The sequence below is a fragment of the Acanthisitta chloris genome, unplaced genomic scaffold (genome assembly GCF_000695815.1).
Source record: "Acanthisitta chloris isolate BGI_N310 unplaced genomic scaffold, ASM69581v1 scaffold25416, whole genome shotgun sequence".
Taxonomy (NCBI): Eukaryota; Metazoa; Chordata; class Aves; order Passeriformes; family Acanthisittidae; genus Acanthisitta; species Acanthisitta chloris.
Window position 1 is genome coordinate 1 of NW_008680139.1, and position 22083 is coordinate 22083.

A 22083-nucleotide genomic window follows, 5' to 3' on the forward strand; every position below is an offset into this window, starting at 1 on the left:
TGGGAATGATGTGGAGTGGATGCTGCACGGGATGGTGCAAGAATGTGGGAGGGAAGCAGAAGGGATGCCATAGGGATGCTGCAAGGATAAAGTGGGATGAAGTGGGGATGTTTCAGTGATGCTGCTGAACACTTTCCCATGGCTCTCTGACAAGCTCATAAACTGAGACCTGGCCCCAGCTTTGCTGCCATGAGCTGGGGACTGGAAGGAATGTAGGAGGGGCAAGGAATACTGCAGGGATATTACAGGGACATAGCAGTGATGCAGGGTGGATGGTGCAGGGATGCTGCAGGAGGCATCTTGCACAACACTTTCCCACAGCTCTCTGATAAGTGTTTGGCTCTCAAATTGACTCAAACTAGCCCCTTCATTTCCCCTGAAACTTTCCAAAGAAAACAAGTTCTTTTGCTAGAAACCCAGGCCTGGGAGGAATGAGCAGCTCTTGTGAGCCCACAGAGACACTCCCAGCCTTGGACAACTGCTGGTTGCTGCCTCCCCAGGGCTGCACCCATGGGCTGAGCTACCAGCACTGTGTGCCCAACACAGCTACAAACCCCAACCCCATGTCCTGTGGAGCAAAGAGCTGCAAATGTGCTTCCTGTGAACTCAGAGGGGAAACACAGGGGGACCAGGCACACCACAGGGGTGTTATTCTGCATCCCTGGTATCAACTGAAACATCAAACCTTTGCCTTTCAGCCTGTACCTTTTTCTGTTCAAGGCTTCTCAGGCTCAGGGCTCTAATTCTGACTTGAACTTGGCCCCCTCTGAAGGGGCACTGCTGCAGCCCACACAACAGCTGGCACATCTGCAGGGTTTTAGCCTGGCAAATCCCCCTCCCTCCTCTTTCTGCTCAGCAAAAAGCCAGAGCAGCAGCACCTTTCCCTGACAATTCACTATCAGCACACTAGGAGGGCAGAGGGGAGTTGATCTCTGCCTTTTTCCTCTGTCTCCTCAAGCTGTGAGTGCTCTCAGAGCAGCTCCTCTGCCCACTCCACTATGTCCTCTATGGATTCCCTTCTACTGCCACCACTGCAGTTCAACAGACATCTCCATCACCCCCTTTCATCTTCCCAGAGGTACTTTCTGCCACCCATCAGCCTTTTCCCATGGAGGAGGAGGAGGATGGCTCCATGACTGTTTGGGAAGAGGCTGCCCAGCAGCAGTGATTGCAGTGGCTTTGGGTGAGGATGTGAATCAAAGCACTGTCAGTGCTGGAAAAGTGGCAGTGTTAAAACCTGCCTTGACCAGCATCATATAAACACCCAACTGCCAATGCTCTGTGAGCCCTGAGCTGACACAGCCCATACACCTCAAGAGGTGACACTTTGCAGAGGTACAAAATTACCAGTGAAATCAAAGTTACAGAGGGTTATTTGGGGGATGCCTGGGAGATTGGCACAGCCCAGCAGGATGCCAAGCACTGGTGCTCAGCTCTGAGCTCCTGCTTGGTTTCAATCAGGGACAGCCTCATCTGGGCAACGATGGGCACAGCATCTTTGTGCTGAAAGGATTGGTACAGCTCAGAGCTCATGGCAGTTCCCAGGCTATCCCAAGTCAGTTTTGATGATATAAAGCAAATACACTGAATAAACCACTCTCCAGCACATCACAGGCTCAGGACCTGCAGGGAAAAGGGCAACTCTACATGCTCAAGGTTGGAACTGTGCACTCCTTGGCCTCAGCAATACACCAGGACCCCTTGGGGTGTATTTTAGTGGGATTAAAAAAAACTTCATTTGCACAGCTCAGGGAAGTAAGAGCCCAGGAAGAAAGGGATGGTGTGATTTTGAGGTTTGTCAAAACACTGCGGTAATTCAGCGGAAAGTATTTTTCTGCTTGTAATCTCACTCTCATGCCAAGTTTTTTCTTGCTCTATTAAGGAAATGCAACGAGTGTGGGAGGTGTGAACTGGTGTTACCACACAGGGAAGGTGGTGACGACCAGAGATCTCACAATGATGTACATCAGGCTCCCTACTCAACAGGGGTGTGAGCAAGCACAGTGGAAAAAAAAAAAAAAAAAGGGACATAACTGGTCTTTTAAGAAAAAACCCCAAACCAAATAGTTGTGAGACAACCTCGTCAGCAAATGCTATTTCAGAGCATAGACATTCACCTCCTCTCTCCTGGGAGAAGTGTTATCCTGGGAGAAGTGTTAGCCTTTAAACACAGCCTTTACTCTCCCTTCCCTTTCACTCACGTATTTTCGTCTCCACCTTCTCCTCACTTGCCAAAAATCACTTGGGTTTCACCATCAAGAACCCACACTTGTCATGTGCTGCAGCTCCATCCCCACCAGCCACAGGTCTGACAGAAAAGTTTCCCAGCAGCAAAGCTTGACAGAGCTCCAGGAGTGTTTGGACAAAGCTCTCAGCACATGGTGTGCTTGTCAGAGATATTCTGTGTGGGGCCAGGATGGCATAGAATCATAGAATTTAAGGGTTGGAATGGACCTTAGAGATTATCTAGTCCCAAGCCCTGCCCTGGGCAGGGACACCTCCTCACTAGATCAGGTTGCTCAAGGCTCATCCAACCTAATCTTGACCACCACCCACCAGGGTTGGGGCAGCCACCACATCCCTGGGCAACCTGTGCCAGTGTCTCACCACCCTTAGAGTAAAACGTTGGACTAGATGATCCTCAAGGGTCCATTCCAACTCTGATTATCCTCTGATCCTGCATCCAGGCAGCTCCTTCAGGCCAGGTAGAGGCTGTAATGAGGGGCTGAGCCTAGGGGAGGAAGAGTAGGTACCTTGGGAAGGTAGAGAAAGCAATGAGGATCCCTGAGATACTGAAAGGAGTTGTGCAACTTCTTGCTCAAGACCCACCACTATTCCCTGAGGGAGGATGGAGGTGTGTGTAGGGAGCTGTGCAATTCCCAGCCCAGGCACCCACAGCACTCCTCATCCTCTGCCTTCCTCACTGTGGGCACCCAGCTCCCTGTTCATTCCCTTTCAAATAGCAATAAGAAGCTTTTCTTATCAAACTGCCTTTTAACTCCTGAAGTTGCAGCCTCTGCTTCAAAGGCATTAAGAAGAGAAATAGTTTATTTCTGATGAAAGTGACTCTGACTCATTAAGGGGTTTCAACTGCTGCTCTAGTGCCAAGTTCCCTCGTAAAATAAGGAGAAGAAGCTGCTTGTGCTGCTGCCTGCAAGGCCACAGAGACTCAGCTCTCAGGGCTCATCCCTTCCTTGGAGAGCTGGTCCAAGGATGGCCAGAAATGAGGCTGATATATCCAAGTCCTGTGTGTAAGGATTTGGGTAAAAAAAAAAAAAAAATTATTAGAAACCTAAATAACTTCAATCTTACAACTTACTTTGCATTTCATAGCCCCATAGATAGAGCTTTAATATTTGCACTCCAAATCCAGCTCAGCTTCTTTAGCTTTGACAGCAAAGGCTGAACAGCAGTGCCCTGTGAGTTGGATTTTGGCTTGGATTTAAACTACTAAACAAAACCCAACCCACAGAATATTTACAGGAGGTGAATTTGCCCATCTCCCAGGTGATGCCCAAGCTGTGAGTATGTGGTCAGTGAGATGCTGTGAGCACCAGTTGCCTCCCCCACACCTCCCACCTCAGCCCCTCCTGCAGTGCAGCCACACTAAACATCCTCTGCATCCTCAGAGCACCAACCAAGCACCGAGAAAATGTCATTTTTTTTAAAGTGAATTCCCACAAATTCTACCCAGTTTGGTAGGGAGAGTCCTTGCTAGCATAGTTAGGAGCTCAGGACCTTCAAGCCCTGTGCTTTGCTGCACCCAGAATTAATCCTCTCATAACAAATTCATGGTCCCTCCAGGACTCTGTAGCTGTTTTGCTGTTACTGTGCAGTTGTTTAGTGTTTTTGGGGCCACAGTTGGGCTCAGACACAGGTTCCCCACTTTCCACAGGAGCCTCAGAGCACAAACTGTGGGCAAATCAGGCTGAAATTTCACAGTGATGTTCACAAAACAGGATTATGTTTCCCTGTTTCTTCAGAGCATCAAATAAATAATGCAACAGCATCTTCTATTCCTTTCTGGATTTTGGGCTTTGCTGTTCCTTTTTCTCCTTATTTTCAAGCTTTTTTTATTCCCACTACTTTCAGTCACTCAGCAGCTAAGGAAGAATATTTATGCCAGCAGGAAAAAAATTGAAATAATGAGAAAAATTGCATGGATTATATAAATTTTTCCTTATTTTGTCAAACTTCTGTATTAACACAGCCTGGTCAAACAGGAGGTGTGTCCCTAGTGCCTCTCAGCTCTGTCTCCCCACAAATATATTCCCATTTGGGCCAGAAGGAGATGAGCAAAGACAGACAGTTCCAGTGGGAATTAGGGTATTAAAATAATCCCACACAGCTCCTAACTGCTTGGGGCACCTGGCAAAACATTGTCTAGAAAGGTTAGTTTATCCCTCAACTTTTTGTCAGGCAAATGGCAGCAAATACATCCCTCCCTTTCATTTTTGTCAGAGAAACAAGAACCAAATCGATGCAGGTTCAAATTTAAACCTGTAACACTTTTTTGGGGGATGAGGGAGGGAAATGCTGACAGTATGAAAACCATTACCAGCTAACTCATCTTTCACCTGCCAGGGAGGAAAAAGAAATTCCCTAATCAGCTCTAATTGCTGATGAGCAGGAAAATTGCCCAGGAGGGATTTCCCTATCCTTTATCTGGGGAGCAAAGAGTGCAGAGACAGCACATCTGGAGCTGGGGGTGACCAGAGGGTCACATCTGGATTGCTGCATTGACATCCTGTGGCTGCATTCCAGAGGAAATCTGGTGGGATCAATAAAACTGAATTTTTTTTTTATTTTTTTTTTTTTTTGGGGTTTGGTTTGTTTTGCTCTGATCTCTTCTTCCATAGGAGTAACCTCCAGCAGCCAATGCAGCAACTTTGTGTGTCACCACTAAATATTCAGAGTTACTGACATGGAAACCAAACAGAGGTGTCAGACTAGAGGGAGGCTCAGGGCACCCCAATCACTGGGCAGGAAAAAAAAACATCATGGGAAGGGGTAAACCTACAGGTGTAAAAGGGATTTTTAAATGTCTATCAACCAGAGCCTCCTCTCATGTGTTTTGTGTCCCACCACTGCTGCTCTTGTGCACAGATGTGAGTAAGACAGGTGGTTTCTCCTGTTCAGAGGGATTATCAACACACAGAGGCAATAACAAAGCTCTTCACACCTCTTGCCACAATGCAACTGCTTCATCTACAAGCAAGAAATCCTCGGGCAGGCTCTGCCTGGGCAGTGCTTCCCCCTCACCTGGGGTGCAGATGGCAGCACCACAGCTGGACATCAAAAAAAGTGGAGTTTTGTTGGGCTAAAGCAGCTCTTGAACATGGAAGAGTTGGAAGGGACCTTAAAGACCATCTAGATCCATCCCCCCTGCCATGGGCACCTGAGATTGCCCTGTACAGCTCTTTAACCATGCCAGCTGTGCACCAGATGTGGTGGGTGTTGATCTCTGTGGACAGTCCCAGAGCTCTGGATCTGTGCAAAGAATGGGATAGAACAGCAGCACAAACTGGAGACAATTCCCAGGTTTAGCTCAATACACTAAGAATTTAGTTCTGAGGAGATTTGGGGGATTTTTTTTTTTCCAGAAAAATGACATTTTGGGGAGTTCTAGGAAGGCTTGGTTCACATCTTAGTCCAAGCTAATTGTTGCAGTCATCACTAAGTTAAGGAGTTTCAGCAGAAAGAAGCAGAAATAATCAGAATTTAGGGGTTGGAATGGACCTTACAGATCATCAACACTCTGCCATGGGCAAGGATACCTCCAATCAGAGCAGGTTGCTCAAAGCTTCATCCAACCTGGTCTTGACCACCACCAGAGTCAAGGGCAGCCACAGCCTCCCTGGGCAACCAACTCAAGACAAGCCAACCCAAGTGAAGCTCAGCAAAATGCTCTGCCACAGCCTCCTGCACAGCACAGAGGGGTGAAAGCCACTTCTCCTCAGCATGTCACTGGGACTGTGTCTCCCCCTGCAAACCAGAGCTGCACCAGGCACAAGAAGTTGTGGTGAAGACACTTGGCCAACCTCTTCCTAGAGGTTTGGGGTCCAAGGTTGAGTTTGGGTACTGTTTTTTTTACCTATTCCTGCCCAAACCCATCCCAGCTGCAAAGAAATTAATGCCTGAAAAGAATAAAAGACTCAGGCAAGCTTGATTCATCCTGGAGTGTTGCTGTTTGAATAGTCTGAGGTCAGGGAGTTACCAAAGCTCCCCAGTTCCCTCTGATGTTGTGTGTGTGTGTGAGTAACGCGGCGCGCGAGAAATGAGGACCTTGTGGTCTTCAGAAGAACTGATATCAGAAACGTGGCCCAACATGAATAACTCAGCACGTTCACACTTCTCCACTTGCATTTCTACAGGCTAAGGGAAGGGACATATTTTCTTTTTTTGCACACAAACATGAATTTAAAAGACAATCTCTGAGCAGGGGAAGATGGAAGCTGGAAGGGAGCTACGTGCTGACTCCCACACACTCAAAATAGCTCTAATAATCACTTCATCTTAACACACTGCTGCACATTTTGCACATACACAGGGATATTTAGGGGAATCAGGAATTTAGGCAGCAGCTCCAGGTGTTTTCTGCTCAAGGGGATTAGACTGCTTAAGGTGCTTTGCCCTTTTTCAAGCCAAGGGTGAAACTCAGATTAAGGTGGCATAGGAGACTGAGGCCCCAGTTGTGTTTCAGCCTGACCTTGTTGTGGAAGAATAGACAAACCTCACAAATATTTTGAAGTTTATCATCTCTAATTGGACAAATCATCCAAGAAGTCCATGATCATACACATCTCCACCACAGGACTTAGTCCCCAGGACACCCAACACCACAAGCACCAAAACACTGTCTTGGACTTTGATGTTCCTAGTGAGTCTCTTCCAACTCAGAACACTCTGTGAACTTACTGTGCACTCAGCTATTATTGAGGCACTGATCATCAGCTTCTGCCTAGTCCAATAACAGAGATGTAGGTGGATACTTTCCTGGTGGGTATTTCATAAACCATCTCCAATACCCTCCCTTTTAAATTCAGTTTTTCCAAACATTTTTCCATGTTTGCACAGATGGTACCCAAACAGTCATAGGGGAGCTAAGCCAGGAAGAGAACTGGCACCAGTTTGCACAGTTGGGAAAAGGTGCAAAGCACAGTCAGGGGATTTACACCCAGGGCTGCAGGGAGAGCGTGTCAAGAAGGTACCTGGATATAAAGATAAGGCTCAGCAGCAGAGACAGAGCTGCAGTCCAGTGGCTCAGAGCAGGCACATCACGCCAGGAGCAGCTCTTGTGCAGCTGATAGACCCTTAAGAGATAAGGGGCAGAAATGTTCTTGCTGCCTGTGGTCAATCTATCTAACCACACACAATCTCTCTGCATAAAAATACCCAACAAAAAAAAAAAAAAAAATCAACCAGCTTTAACTCCAGTAGCCAAAAATTGTGACTTACCACAAGGGCCAGAGCATCACTATAGGTGCAGAGAAGTGATGTCCATGCTGCTGCCTCTTCTCCCAGGGAAGTGATGGCCATGTCACAGTTTCTTGATTCTTCCCACAGTTCCTACACATTCCACTGCAAACTACCCTCCAAACACCAAGCAGCAACCCCTGACTGGTATTTATAGACAAGCCCAACCCTCTGCCCTCAAGAGATTGTGAACCACTTACACCTGAGCAAGCTGCAATTAAGGCATTGACACTACCATTTTCACCTGAGGCTTCTGATGGTGCAAATGCTAACCAGAAACTTGATGATTATTTTGCTTTCCACAAAAAGACCAACCCACTTCCCTAGAAATAATCTTCTAGGATTGACACATGATTAAATTAGAAAAATCCTATAGGATGGGAATAGGGAAAACTGTTTGAATGTGAGTTTGGGTTGCCTATGGCAGTGTCTGGACTCTTGTGTGAGTGGGGAACACAATGCCAAGCAGTTCATTACACAGATGATTAGTGCTGCTAATTGTATAAGGTTTGGATTTTTCCCTTCTGATTATTTGATAATGATGAAAATATAACCAAGGTTAAATTTAAAGCAGATTTTTAAAAGGGTATTGCCCTTACAGGTGCACCCAGGGGTTACACAGCCTTGTCATAGTCCTCTGAATGCAGCAACTCTAACTTTTCCCACATCAGTAATGAATCAGTTTGGGTCCTAAGCAGAAACTAAAGGTCATCATTAACTCATGCTCTTAAGGGAAGACTCTGTAGTCATCTCTTTGCCTAACACTGCAACGTGTGACACATAGTGCCTGAAATGTGGGAGATTTGTTGGGGATTTTGGAGTTTGCTCTGGCTGGTGATAGAGAAATATTTTTTTCAGAGGCACAGGGATGAAGAAGCATTTGGATCAGATTTTGGCTCCATTCAGCCTTGCAGTTTGTCTCTAAAGCTGGTAGATGCTTAGCAAAAACCCATGAGAGCAGCAGCAGCTGCTGAGCTTTGGGGGTGTCCAGTCTCTCCTCCCTGAAATACTCTCACTGCTTTGACCTCATTTATATCCACCTTACCATACCACCCTGTGCTAATAAGTTGCATGGTTTAAGCATGTGCTGCAGGAAAAAATACATCCTTCAGCTTGTTTTGAAGCCTCTGCCCACTTTCACTCAGTGCCAGTTTGTTCTGCGTTATGGAAACCTGTGAGCAATTTTCCCCTCTTCAAACCCTGCAGGTCTCTCATTGATGTATATTTAGACACCTGTAACATGTCCCTCTCAGCTCCCTCCTGCCAACTGGAAGGCAAAACCTTCCCATTCTGCTAGTCAGATAGAAAAAACCCATTAGAATAGTTTTCCAAAGAGATACAAGAAGACATATCTTCATTGGGTCTCTTATTAGGACAGGAGTGGAGAGGCAATTTCTTCTAGCAAAAGACTTTCTGAGCCACCTTCTTGCTATGGGCTGTCCCTACCCATTCTGAGGGGGAGAGGACAGAAGGAATAGGACAGGAAACAGAACTACTCGTGGTTTCTTTTCATCTTAAAGCATCGCTGCATCAAGTTTCACACCTGAAGAGTGGCTGCAGCTCTCTGGTTTCCCCTTCATGCCATGTGTACAGTGGAGCTGCCACCCTTGTGCCCCTGCTGTGAGTGGGGAGCTCTGCCCATCTCTCTGCACTGATCTCAGCACAGAAGTGGGAGAGATGGACAATCAGAGAGGGTGATTTTTGTTGGGTGATGTTTATGGGAGCCTCACTGCAGCAGCCCCAGCAGCGTTGAGGCTGCAGGAGGACTCTGGGGGGGAGAATCAAGGGTCCTGCTGTGAGAACAGAGACACACACAGGGGGAAAACACATTTATGGAGAGAGGAATCAGGAAGGTCTGTGCCCCACAGATTGCTAAATCTGTGCCTTTTGCCACAGTGATCCTGCTGAGCAGGGCTTGTCTCCATGGGATATAGTTATCACCCTCCCTGTACCTGAGGAGGAAAGTTTGGTGTAGATACAGACAGGCCAAGACACCTTTTGCAGCTTCAAGAAACAGAGTTTTATTAAGCACATGTTGATACCTCCCCAGTTCAGGTGACATAGTACAGCTCACACTCAGGGCCTCTTTTCCAAACCAATTTGAGGGGTTGTTACATCCCATGCCAGGTAGTGTGGTTTGTCCTTTTACACAGTCTTATTGTTGCTGCAAGTCTTTATTAGCTATAAAATTATTAACAGGACATGCTTAACAATTGTCCTTTTTCTCCAGAGCCTGAAAAATTCATAGAATCCCAGAATGGTTTGGGTTGGAAGGGACCCCAAAGCTCATCTTGTTCCACCCCCAGTCATGGGCAGAGAGACCTTCCACCAGCCCAGGTTGCTCCAAGCCTCATCCAACCTGGTCTGGAACACTCTCAGGGATGAACCAGCCACAGCTTCTCTGAGCAACCTGTGCCAGTGCCTCAGCACTCTCAGAGCCAAAAATTTCTTCCTAGTGTGTAATCTAAACCTACTCTCTTTCACTTTTATTCCCCCTTGTCCTGTCACTCCAGGTCCTTTTAAATTGTCTCTCTTCATCCTTCTTGTTCGTCCCTTCGGGTACTAGAAAGCTGCAACTAGGTCATCCCAAAGCCTTCTCTTTCTCCAGGCTGAACAATCCCAATTCTCTCAGCCTTTCCTCAGAGCAGAGCTGCTCCATCCCTCTGATCAATTTGGTGGCCTCCTCTGGACTCACTCCAACAGGTCCATGTCCTTCCTAGGACCCCAGAGCTGGATGCAGCACTCCAGATGGGATCTCTCACTTGAGTAGAGCAGAGGACAGACACCAAAAGGAATAGGATAGTCCTGTGAGTGACAGAACTGGCAAAGTGGAGACTCACAGGAGTCTGAGCTAGGAGATTGAGCTCCCAGTGTCATCTCTGGTTTCCAGCAGGGCTGAGCAGACAACAGTTTTTTGATCATGAAAGTGCATGGCTGGGACAGAGGAAAACACTTTGAAGTTATTCATTTACTTTGAGATCTGTCTTCTTCCAGCATATTGGGCTGCATTAGTCCAAAATGCCAAAAAATATTTAGGGTTGACATAGACAGTAACATCCGAACTGCACCAGACTCCTTTCCTCAGGAAAAAAAAAAATAGAGACAAATCATGAAAGAACTGAGGTCAGGAAGTTATACTTGGAATATATCCCTGAGAATTATCTTTGGCTTGTAAAGTGAGGTAAGTGAGGAGGTTTTGGAGCCCTCTGTGTGAGGCTGCTGCTCACTGAGGCTTTCCCAAAGGCTAAGCAGTCAGAAGGCAGAACAGGCAGGGAAGGTGTCCCAGCAGATACAGGAATACATTCACTATATGCAGCATCTGCAGGAGTGAAAATTGCCTGTGCAATTCCCAAATGCAGAAAGATCAGTTTGGAAAATGCCTTATTTAAAAAGAAAGAAGCAAAACTAAAATATGTTTTGTGTTTCAATAAAAAAAAAAAAACCAAAACAAAAAACAAACACCAAAACCCAGATATTTAGTCCTCAAAAATAACTCTTGCCAAGATAAATGAAACTGTCTTCTGAACCACATCGTGTCTGGTCATAGAGAAAGAGTTTGTTCTCTCTGAAGGCAAATGGTGATAAAATGGGAACAAAATGGACTAGGTTCTGCTCTCATTTCATGCCAGTGTAAATCCATAGTCATTGAGTCACTATCCCTCTTTTTTTTTCTCCAGGCAGCTGAGGGAAACTGTTTCCATTGATAGTTTCTCATGTCAAGCAATTAAGACTTGAGACACGTTCATGAAGATGAAGGTGATGACGAAGCAAAGGTGATTAAATGGTTGCCACCCCAAGCAGCTGCAGTTGTGTTACGTGGAGCGGAAACCACCTCCACTGCCTTAGCCTCTTCCTGCTCCTTCACAGTTCAGATTTTAATATTCTCTGTTAGCAGAGCACCAGGTGAACTTAGTGACCACAGCACCTGACCCACCAAGACAATCATCATAACCAGATGCTGTAGTGATGCAGCCCAGGCCTAGAAACTCCCTTGGCATTTATGCAGAGCGTGGAAAATAATGTCCCTCTTCGAAGAATAAGGCATTTCCCTTCCACCCTCTCCTTCCAAACCCTTCATGTCTTTGGAAGGTCTTGCCCTGGCCCCACAGTGAGCTATTCCTCTGCAGCCTCACTGGGAGTCCAGGACATTCTCCTCTAAGCTGCTGAGGGTTTTGGTCTTGATCCGGAGCTTGTGAGGGAGAGCAGCAGAGCTTTGGCCCTTCAACTGATCCTCCAAAGGGCAGGGCAGGCTGCAGGGAGGGGGAGGAGAGGTTTTGGGCACTTGTTGCTCATCATCTTCATCAGAGACTGTTGTTGTGCTGCTTGCTTTGCTCACCTCAGTGGCACCCGGGGAAGGGCACAAGAAGCAGGTGCAGCCTGACCAAGGCCAAAGGAAAGGATATTTGTCTGGGGAGTGGTAATTGAGGTATGGAGAATGAACTGTGGAGCTGAAGGATGCATCGAGCCTCTTTGTCAGTGGAACACCAGGTGTGCCCATGGGAACTGGCTTTGAATCACAGCCAAGGATGTTTCTGGATGGGTCAAAGGTTTTGAAGGAAAAGTCAGCTGGTTCCAGCACCATGGGCACAAAGCTCTTCTCTGCAGAGAAACAGGACTCCCTCACCAAGGACTCCACCCCGAGCAGTGGCGACGCTGCCCTGTGCCCTCTGAAGTAAACCCCCAGGGAGCAACCCTGGTAGGTACTGGTGTCTGGGCTGATGAGCCCAAAACGCAGCTTCAAGGACAGCAGCTCTGTCCTGAGGATGGCATTCTCCTTCCTGAGAACAGCCAGCTGGTTCTCCATGGCCACATCATTGAGACGTCTCTTCTCCCGCGAGCGCTTGGCTGCCTCGTTGTTCTTGCGCCTCTTCTCCCAGTACATGCTGTCCTTCTTCTCATCTGGCATGAACTCCCTCTTGCGCCGTGAGGGACCACTCACCTTGCCCAGGAGGAGCTGAGTTTTGCTCTGCTGGAGCCTGAGCTCACTGGCAGTGCTCAGTGGGGCCATGAGGTTCTCCATGGTGGTGAACACAGTGTGGGTTCTGCCAAGATTAGAACATAAAACTATTACCACTAAAGGTGTTATCAATTCATCAAAGAATCGTAGAATTTTAGGGGTTGGGATGGAGCTGAGAGATGATCCAGCCCCAACCCTACTGCCCTAGGCAGGGACACCTCCCACCAGAGCAGGTTGTTCAAGGATTCATCCAACCTGTGAACACTGCCAGGGTTGGGGCAGCCACAGCCTCCCTGGGCAACCTGTGCCAGTGTCTCACCACCCTTACAGGGAAGAGTTTCTTCCTAATAACTAATCTAAACATACTCTCTTTCAGTTGGAAGCTCTTTCTGGAAATCAGCTCCCTCTTTAAGGTATTCCCAGCGAAAACCTAACAAATGAGGCAGAAAAGATCCCTGACAGATTCAAACATCAAACAATGTCAGGATGTATGTAAAATGAGTTCCACCATACACACCCAGAGTTACATGTGTATCATAGGGCTGAAATGTGCACACTGGGCCTGAAGATGCTGATCTTCTGTAGAAGCTGTTTGGTTAAACATTCTGCTGCTTGCAGATGAAATATCAGGTATTTAATTCTACAGATTTAGAGGTTGTCGTTCACAGCCATCTCTGCACAATGCAGATGTGCAAAACAGGCAAATCCCCATCTAAGTTTGCTCAGTGTGACCTGAGTTTAGTTCTGGTTTAAATCAGGACAAGTCCCATGAGAGTATTCTCTGTCCAAATCTGTGGGATTTTGTAATTAAATACACTTTCTTTTCATTTATCCCTAAGTCCTGGAGATCTCAGACAATATGCAAAGGTTCTGAGGGTAACTAAAGACCGAAACAAAGAATGTCTCTAAGCATAAATAAGTTTGGGATAATTCCTCTGGTTTTTGATCTTAATAACTTCTGACCTCAAAGCATCAAAAGAAGAATCTCAGTGAGGGTACCTGTGGTTTCTCACAGTGTCAAGAGGCAGAAATACAATTTTTTTTCAGGGCTTAATCACTTACCAGGAATTGTTCAGGTTAGGATGTGACATGACTTGTTTGTTGAATGAGTCAAAGATCAACAAGTGTTTTTTTTGCTGGGCAAACTCATCACCTGCATTGGGCAAAGCAGGTTGTTTCTCCTTGTCTTTCTTTTGCTTCTGGTGTCGTCAGAAGGAGATCCTGGAAGAAGTTTCCAGGTCACTGTACCAAATGTTCACTATCCAATAATGCTGGGAAATAAAAGGAAACCAAAATAGACATTTGTGAGACAGAACAAAAAGTAATGGCAAACCAGAATGACAAACCTTCTAGCAAACTCTGTTTGTTTGACCTTTCCCTCACTTGTTCAAACCTTCACACTCAAATTGCTTAGGCAAAGGTAGAAATTTCCCCTGTGCTCGAAGCAAATGGAAGTGAAATAACGACAAGTGAGGGCTGAGTCCAGGGAAAGAAGCAGGAGCCAAACCACTGACTTGGAGGTGGGGAAGGTTTGGAAGGAGGTTGGGTGTGAAGTGGGAGGTAGGGGAAGTTCTTATCGGAGGCAGGATCTGACCTTTTAAGGTCAAGGAATGAAGATTGAGCTGGGCCAGTATATGAAAGCATCAAATTTAGGCCACAGAGTCTAAGCTCTACCTGTTATTTATATCTGCAGCCCACAAAGTCACACCTATACCCACATGACATGTGTCTCAGGACTCTTCAGGGCTGCAGGCTCCGGCGGTCGAGCGCGCGGAGTCGCACACAACTCAAGGACCAGTGGAAACATTAATATTAGCACCGACATTAGAATATTTTGGTCAACTGCATTATGCAACGTGCATAATGGGATCTGTTGCTTCTGTGGCTGTAGGTGTAGAGTACAGTTACTAGTGTCTTGCCACAGCATCAGCCACGTTCTGTGTTATCTGCATCCTGAGCAGAAGAGAGAGCACCAAAAACGCTGCAAAATGATGGTGTTTCTTCATTTTTCACCTCTGATTTGCACTCAATCCACTGGGTCTGTTCAGACAGAGCATCTTTCCAAAGCTCTACTTCCCCAGAGAGCAGCCTTTGAGCTTTCCCAATCTCTTGTCTTTCCAAGCAGGCAGAAAACAAGTTTCATTTTTATGCAAAGACTCTTAAAGATATACAACCAAACTGTCTTTACCACTTGTATAGTGCATCTGGTCAGCTGTGAAAGGCTAAATGTGTCATGTCCTGGTTTAATTTTCACCTCTGTGAAAGGCAGGACATGCAGCATTGAGGGACATTTGTATATGCACTCGATCTGCCTCAAAAAGATCCTCATTGCTGGTAAAACTGTTTTCCTTCCACTAACAGAAAACCACACTAGGGCTCAGGCTTTGGAGATTTGGTTCAGACCTATCTCTCTTTCTCTCCTTTCTCTCCACCCTGAGCAGCAGATCAGAGGGGACTCTGATGAATTGTACTTTCCAGCAGGTTGTGCAAAACCCTCCAGAATAAAACTTATCTCTCATAGGAACTGATTAATTGCAGATGTACAAGAAGATACACAAACCACACTCCCTCAGAAAACAGCTGGTGAATCTCCTCTCGTGAGCCTAAGATAAACACTCGACCCTCAGATTATTCTTTGTCCCAGGGAAGCAGTAAAATGTTTTTTCATAAAACACATAATTCCATTAGGAAATTCATTCACTTACAGACAATTTTTGGATGAGATTTTCACTCCCAGTTTCCTGATCGCACTCGTTTCAGCATCTATATATATATATATAAAAGCCAATCCATGGAAAAACATCACTGGTGTTTCCCTACCTTTGTTAAACTGGAAGCAGAATTTAGCACTGAAAGTTTCAATCAGCACAAAGTTGGAGCCAAACTTCCCTCGTCTCACGCTACTGTAAAGGAGCTCGAGAGCTGCTTTTTTTTTTTGCCTTTAAATGATCATAGAATCATAGAATTTAAGGGTTGGAATGGGCTTTAGAGTTCATCTAGTCCCAACCCTCCCTGCCATGGGCAGGGACATCTTCTCACTAGATCAGTTTGCTCAATGATATCACCCTAAACAAAATCAGAACTCGGCTCGTAATCTCAAGCCACTCTAGCACATCACTATCTAACCCACAGGAGTTATGAAGAATTTATACTGACAAAGGGAGATAAGAACCAGGGCCCAGTGAGCACGAGATGGTTTACAACAGGAGCCTCGAAGACTTCTCCCTCTAGCTCTGGGCTGCACAGACACTGCACTGCAAGCACCAGAGCAAACACCTTCTGATCTTTCTTGCTGTTTCTTCACCTTAGTAATAAGCAAAACCATTCAGCCTGTGGTTTGGTGGTATCTGACAGCATTCTCTAAACCCACTGGGCTGTTGAAGATGAAAGGGCTTCGTTGTACTTACTCATATTCCTGAGTATTTCCCATTCACGCTGAAGTAGTGGTTAACAGGAGCTGTTGAGGGAGAGTTGTTACTCACTTTTTGTATCTCAAGAGGAAATAAAAAGGTCTAGTGATTGAAGCAGGCAGCAAAGGAGAAAGCAGAGCAGAACCTGATGACCTCTGTGCTTAGACTCAGACCCAACTACTTCTGTGGCTGCTGCTGCTCTTGGGAGAATTGCTCTTGCTGGTGAAGCTTAAAACTCAGATTCAAAGCAAAACTGACTCAGAAACAAGCCCAGTGTGCCAAAGTCACAACTTTGCAGTGTCTGTTTCAAAAACATGAAGTGATGGTTGGCTCAAAGCACTAAATATTGCTGCAAGGCTGTCAGGGTATTGCAGGTTTCCAAAATGAAGTATTTTCACCATCAGGCCAGCTAAAAATCTGTTCTCTACTGAAGCTTTGCACTCATTTGGGCACCTGTTTGAAAATCATCTTCCAGGATTCTCTCTAGTGAATTACTGCTGAAATCTGGCCACAACCACAGATGCTGAACTCCCCCAAATCACATTTTTCTCTACAGATTCCAAGTCTGAAGGATATATTGAACTTTCTGTCGTACTAAAATTCTAGGCTCGAAGATACTTAATCACACTCACTGCAGCTTCATCACAACAGGTTGATTATTGAGAGCTTGGTAGAATTAGTCTTTTGATCTTGAGGTATGTGAGACTTCAAACCATGTGAACCCACCCCAAATTACCAAACCACCTGCAGCAGAACTTCTGAGTCTTACAGCTCATGAGGTGTATGAGCCTTCCTTGATTCCTCAGTCCTTGTGGTCAAAGCCCACAGAGCTGAGGCTGCACTGCTGATGGTAACAAGCCTCAAAACTAGCTCAGGTATTACTCAAGTTGGAACAAACTAACCTCTAAATTTTACTGTGGGTCTACAATAGACCATAAAACTGGAAATGTTCTGCAAAACCCTTAAACCTTGAAGTTACTAATGGTTCTTTACGAGTGACCGAGCTTTGCATTTCTTGCTCTGCACATGCCCCAGTGTGTGCTGCTGCTGGATAATCCTAGAATCACAGATTAGTGAAGTCTTCATGGTATTTCCTTCATTCAACTTGCCTCTGTGCCCAGGAAATCTGCCCCTGTCCCACCATGGCACAATGTAAGATACTTCATAACAGTGTTTGGTGATTTTCTCTGGGAAAACACTTTACAGCAATCCCTTTTCTCCCTCTGCTTTATTTCATAGTTTGGGTCAAAAGGATTAATTTTTGGGAAGATTATGCTTGGCAGGAATAGTTTAGTTCAGTTCTGAAATGGTGGAATTGGGGACTCAGCTGAAAACTGGAATTAATCTCTGTGGTCTACAACACAAGAAGGATATTAACCCATTGGAGCAAGTCGAGAGATCACTAAGTTGATCAGAGGGATGGAGCAGCTCTGTCCTGAGGAAAGGCTGAGAGAATTGGGATTGTTCAGCCTGGAGAAGAGAAGACTTCAGGGTGACCTAATTGTGGCCTTCCAGTAGCTGAAGGTGCTGACAAGGAAGATTGAGAGAAACTATTTACAAGGGTCTGGAGGGACAGGACAAGAGGGAATGGCTTTACACTGCCAGAGAGTAGGCTGAGATTGGATATTAGGAAGAAATTTTTGACTGTGAGGGTGCTAAGCCACGGGCACAGGTTGCCCAGAGAAGTTGTGGATGCCCCAAGCATGTTACTGTTCAAGGTTTGGAGCAACCTGGGCTAGTGGAAGGTGTTCCTGCCCCTGGTAGGGGTTGGAGTAAGATGAACTTTAAGGTCTTTCCAATCCAAACCATTCTGTGATTCTATGATTCTATGAAAATGCAAAACAAATAAGATCTTCGTATTTTCATATAATTTTTGCCAATTTTTTTGAAACTGCTTCATCTATTCCTGGAAAGCTGCTTATGTCTGAAAAACAATTAGGTACTACCAAGGAGTTGACAAAACTTTGTGGTTGTTTCGGCCGCGATTCGGTAGACTCTGCTCCAGGAATACAGCCCACAAAAAAACCTGAATTGTGCTTCTTCCCCTTGACATTTCTCCACTGCTCAAAGGGTAGCACAGAGATATCTGAGCTCTTTCATTCAGATGCAACAAAGCTGAGACAGACTGGAATTCCCCCAAGTTGACTAATGCCAACAAGCCCAATTTGGCAATACTTCCATGACCAAGGACTACTGAAGCTGCTCGCTGAGAGCAGGTTTAAACACTAGCACAGTGCACAGATTGCAAGATGAGACCATCTGTATCAGATCTGTGGCACATACATCACTTAGAACAAAGCAAGAAAGAACACATCAAACCTTTATGCCACTCAGCAGCATAGATGGAAGGTATGAACCTGCTGGTCCCCGTGCATGGATATTTTCAGTGGCTGCTTTCCATCTGCTGTGCTAATAGGAACCAGCAAGGTGTGGCTGCATTTATCTTATATTTTTTCCCATCACTAGGATCTTTACTCACACAACTGATGGGAGAAGAAGAGAAGGAGCCCAGGAACTCTCAGGTCTGGTTGAAGGAGCAGATGGATGCTCGTGCTCGGCGTGCAGTATGTGCAGCCCTGCATCCGCTCTCCACCTCTCTCTGCCTACCCAGGGGAATGGAAAATTCCATCTGCTTCGTACTGAATGTGACAAAAACTGCTGTCACAGTAGATTTGGGGGTTTTTTGTTGGTTTTTTTTTATTTTTTTTTTTTTAAAAGTGAAGATCGATTCACAGAGATAAAACTCCTAATTGTCTGAAAGTTACCCCACATGTTATGGTGATGCCTCATCATTAGGAAGAAGTGAGAGGCAGTCTAGCCCCGAAGGTAAGTCCCTTCCTCTTGCAGCACAAGAATGTCACTGTGGGCTATGAAATCTACTTAAATTTAAAATTAAGCAGAGGCTAAGAGCTGAGACAAGAGCAGACAAACTGCCTTAGGCAAGGCTGCCTTTGGCATTAGCAAGTCAATGGCTTTCTGTCTTGGAAATTAGAAGTCAAGAACCACCAGGAAAGAATTGAACACATTCCTCATCTCTCACAGATATAATCACCTGTGGTCAGTAGGTCTTGAGGACACGAAATCCCTATGGTAAAACAGAATGGAATCCTTTGCAAATGACAAAATCCCCCACTCTGCAGAAGCTGCAAAACCAGCACTGATGCGACATCCAGGACAACACTTCAAGAGGAAAAGCAGAACAAATCCTGATAAAGACAAGGAATCAAAATCCATTCTCCAGCAAACACCAGTCATCAGGAAAGACAGCCTTCTCCTGTGTTTGATATCCCCAATTCCTTTCTTCATCTTTTCATGTATCAGTTTCTAAACACTCAACCCAAAATGATTTGTTCAGCCAGTAAACATTCCAGGACCTAATTCACCCCCCAGTTCTCAAGCTTGTTGTACAGTTACTTACAGCAGCAGCTGCTCCATCCCTGGAAGTGTTCAAGGCCAAGTTGGACAAGGCTTGGAGCAACCTGCTCTAGTGGAAGGTGTCCCTGCCCCTGGCAGGAGGTGGAATGAGATGATCTTTAAGGTCCTTCCCAACCCAAATTCTTCTTGGATTCTATGCTTCTATGATCATTTTCTGGCAGGAAGTCTCCCATCCTTATGTTCTTTTACAGAAATCCTGCCAAAGGATCCAATGTTCTCCTAAATCTTTCCATTTTTTCTTTTTAAAGGCAGCAAGTTGTTGCTCCTGCCAGGTTTCCTCCACTCATACACACGTGCAAAGGGCCCTCACGGCCCAGCATGATCACATCTCTCACTCATTAATTGCTAATATCAAGATTTTCTGTCAGAGCTTTCCCTTTCACTCTGTTGGCACAGGAAATCAAAGAAACTTCTGAAGATTTTTCAGGCAGAGTCATACATCAGCCACTGCTGCTTGAGTTTCTATAACAGAGAATTGGTGACAACCCACAAAAGGTGAAACTGTTAATTTCAAGCCCAAATCATGGAGTTCCTCTGTGCCCAAAGCAACAGGGTGTTTATCAGGGCTTTATCAGTCTCAGAATACTTCTGGGTAACCAAAATGAAGGCTTTAAATTAGAATTTAGGTAAAATTAGGTTTGGGCAGGTGTTCCTGGGATTAGGATTAGGAGGGAGGTGTCCCTGCCCAGGGCAGGGGGTTGGGATTAGATGATGTCCAAGGTTCATTCCAACCCCTAAAATTCTATGATTTGGGTTTTGTCTGTAGCTACACCAGAGCCAAAACTGGGATACCTCCACTAATACTGCACACCTCATTCCAGGTTTCTGCCAGAGCAGCAGAAATCAAGCAGTAAAGCTTTGAGAGCCTTTACAGAAAGCAGTAAAAGGCAATGAACTTTCTCTCTCTTCCATCCCTTGCATTATCTCTTGCAATATTAACATCCACAGTGCAATTCCACAAGATGGAAGCAGTGGGAATTTCTCAGCTCCACAAGAAAATAAAGATACCCTTCTTTCTCAAAACACAAAGCTAAATTCTGCTGTTAACTGCATCTGATCTGACTTTCTGCTCTTAATTGCATCTTACCTGACTTACTGCACAGCTTTGCAAGAGGAGGGAGTTGTGAACTCAGCGCCGATTTCAGCGAGACACAGGTCAGATTACTCACCAAATGTTTTCACCTGCCACAGCTTTTAGGTCTGAGAGATCCCCAAGACCTCAGGATGAGTCCTTGACTTGCCAAAGATCAAAACTCAGGGGCACTTCACCCCCTCAAGTTGCTGCAGCCACGTTGATGTAGTTTCACAGCAAGAACCAAACCCATGCTACGCCATAACCCAGCAAGGGAGCAGAGAACAGCACTGCAGCCAGGGCAAACTGAGGCAAATTGCAAAGAGCAAGAAGAAACTGGATTGTGTTCTAGAAACTTCAGGTTCAGCTGAAAAGTCAGGGCAGGAATCACAAGGATGAGGCTGAGTCCTTAGGTCATCGCTTGCAGGTGGACAGAAGCGTTAGAGTTGCTCAGGCAAAAAGTCCTGAAGTTTCGTAAGATGTTCCAAATATCTGCTGTTTTCCCAAAAGCCTCATTGGCACTGACATCTAAGTCTCATCTTTCAGTTAAAGAAAAGTGCAGTTAGCCCTTGGGGATGTAGAGGACTGAAAATGGAATGTTGAGGAGCCCCAAAACCAAGACGAACAGAAAGCTCCTCTTCAACAGCACCAGAAAACCTGACCCCACAAACAAACCAAAACCAAAAGCTCTTCACATTTGATTTTATCACTCAACATCACTTGAATTTAGCTCTTAAAGACACGTTGCAAAGCCATCTTTTAAGGTTACAACTGGAACGTTTCAATGCCTTAAAATTGGTCCTGGTTAAGGCTCTTTACTAGAGAACTACAGAGCTGAGACATCTGAAATGTTGCCTGAATTTGAACAAAAGTCTTTTTAAATGACACCTGTTACATTTGGCAATGAGAAGTGTCAGAGACTGGAGTCTATTAGTCTTTTCTGCCTGATATCTGCAGATTCTGCCACTCCTGCTGGCAGGAAAGTCACTCTGCCATTAATTATAGTTGTGTCTGATAAGGAGAGTCCTAGAGATGGGCTAAGTGGCATGTACTACACTTAGGAACCACATCTCCCTTCTCCCAACAAATCTTTGACTGCCCCCAAGAAATTTAACCTGTCAAAAAGCCACAACGTGGCAAAATTTAAATTTAGACTGGCAAAAAAGTTTACCATATGTAGATACTTCACAAATTTGAAGTGCTTGATTCTGTATGATTCAACAAGGGCATTTCTCACACAGAAAACAGAAGGTTCCAACCTTTGAGTGGCACCCTGTGGTCACTTCTTAGTCTGGAAAAAACCCAAGAAATATCCTTCTCACTGTCTTTTTATCTACAGAGTAGTTATTTACTAGCAAACTCTCTTTAAATCCAAAGCAATGCTGGCTATGAAAATAAGCACATAGGAATAAACAAAGGTGTCCAACAATTAGGAAAACACAGGAGAATAATACAACAAAATCTACAGATATAACCAACCTCATCATTCTCTCTGAGGGCAGGAAGGGAAACCAGGGAGGAAGATATCAGGCACTGCAATATGGGGAGTGTGTGTGTACCCAGGTGTGTGGGCAGGTGTGGCAGGGAGAAGTGCAGGGATCCAGAGGATCAGGGAAAGGGAAATTCAGGGATGGATGGGGGAAAGCATAGAGTGTATGGAGCTCATCTAGAGGGGACAGACAGAGAAAGGAAGAAGGAAAAAGCGAAAAAAAATGAAAGAGAAAAAGGGAAAG

The 22083-nt window shown here is 45.5% G+C and overlaps 1 protein-coding gene across 1 annotated transcript; it reads right to left on the bottom strand.

Annotated features, from left to right (window-relative positions):
* Positions 1–11605: 11605 nt before the first annotated feature.
* LOC103804981 (nuclear factor interleukin-3-regulated protein-like) lies at positions 11606–12496 on the bottom strand. The gene has a single exon (XM_009077614.1). The coding sequence runs from the start codon at positions 12494–12496 to the stop codon at positions 11606–11608; it is 891 nt and encodes a 296-aa protein (XP_009075862.1).
* Positions 12497–22083: the final 9587 nt, after the last annotated feature.

Excerpts from the sequence above, each read along its gene's own strand:
- LOC103804981 (XM_009077614.1), bottom strand. The coding sequence starts at position 12,496 with ATGGAGAACCTCATGGCCCCACTGAGCACTGCCAGTGAGCTCAGGCTC.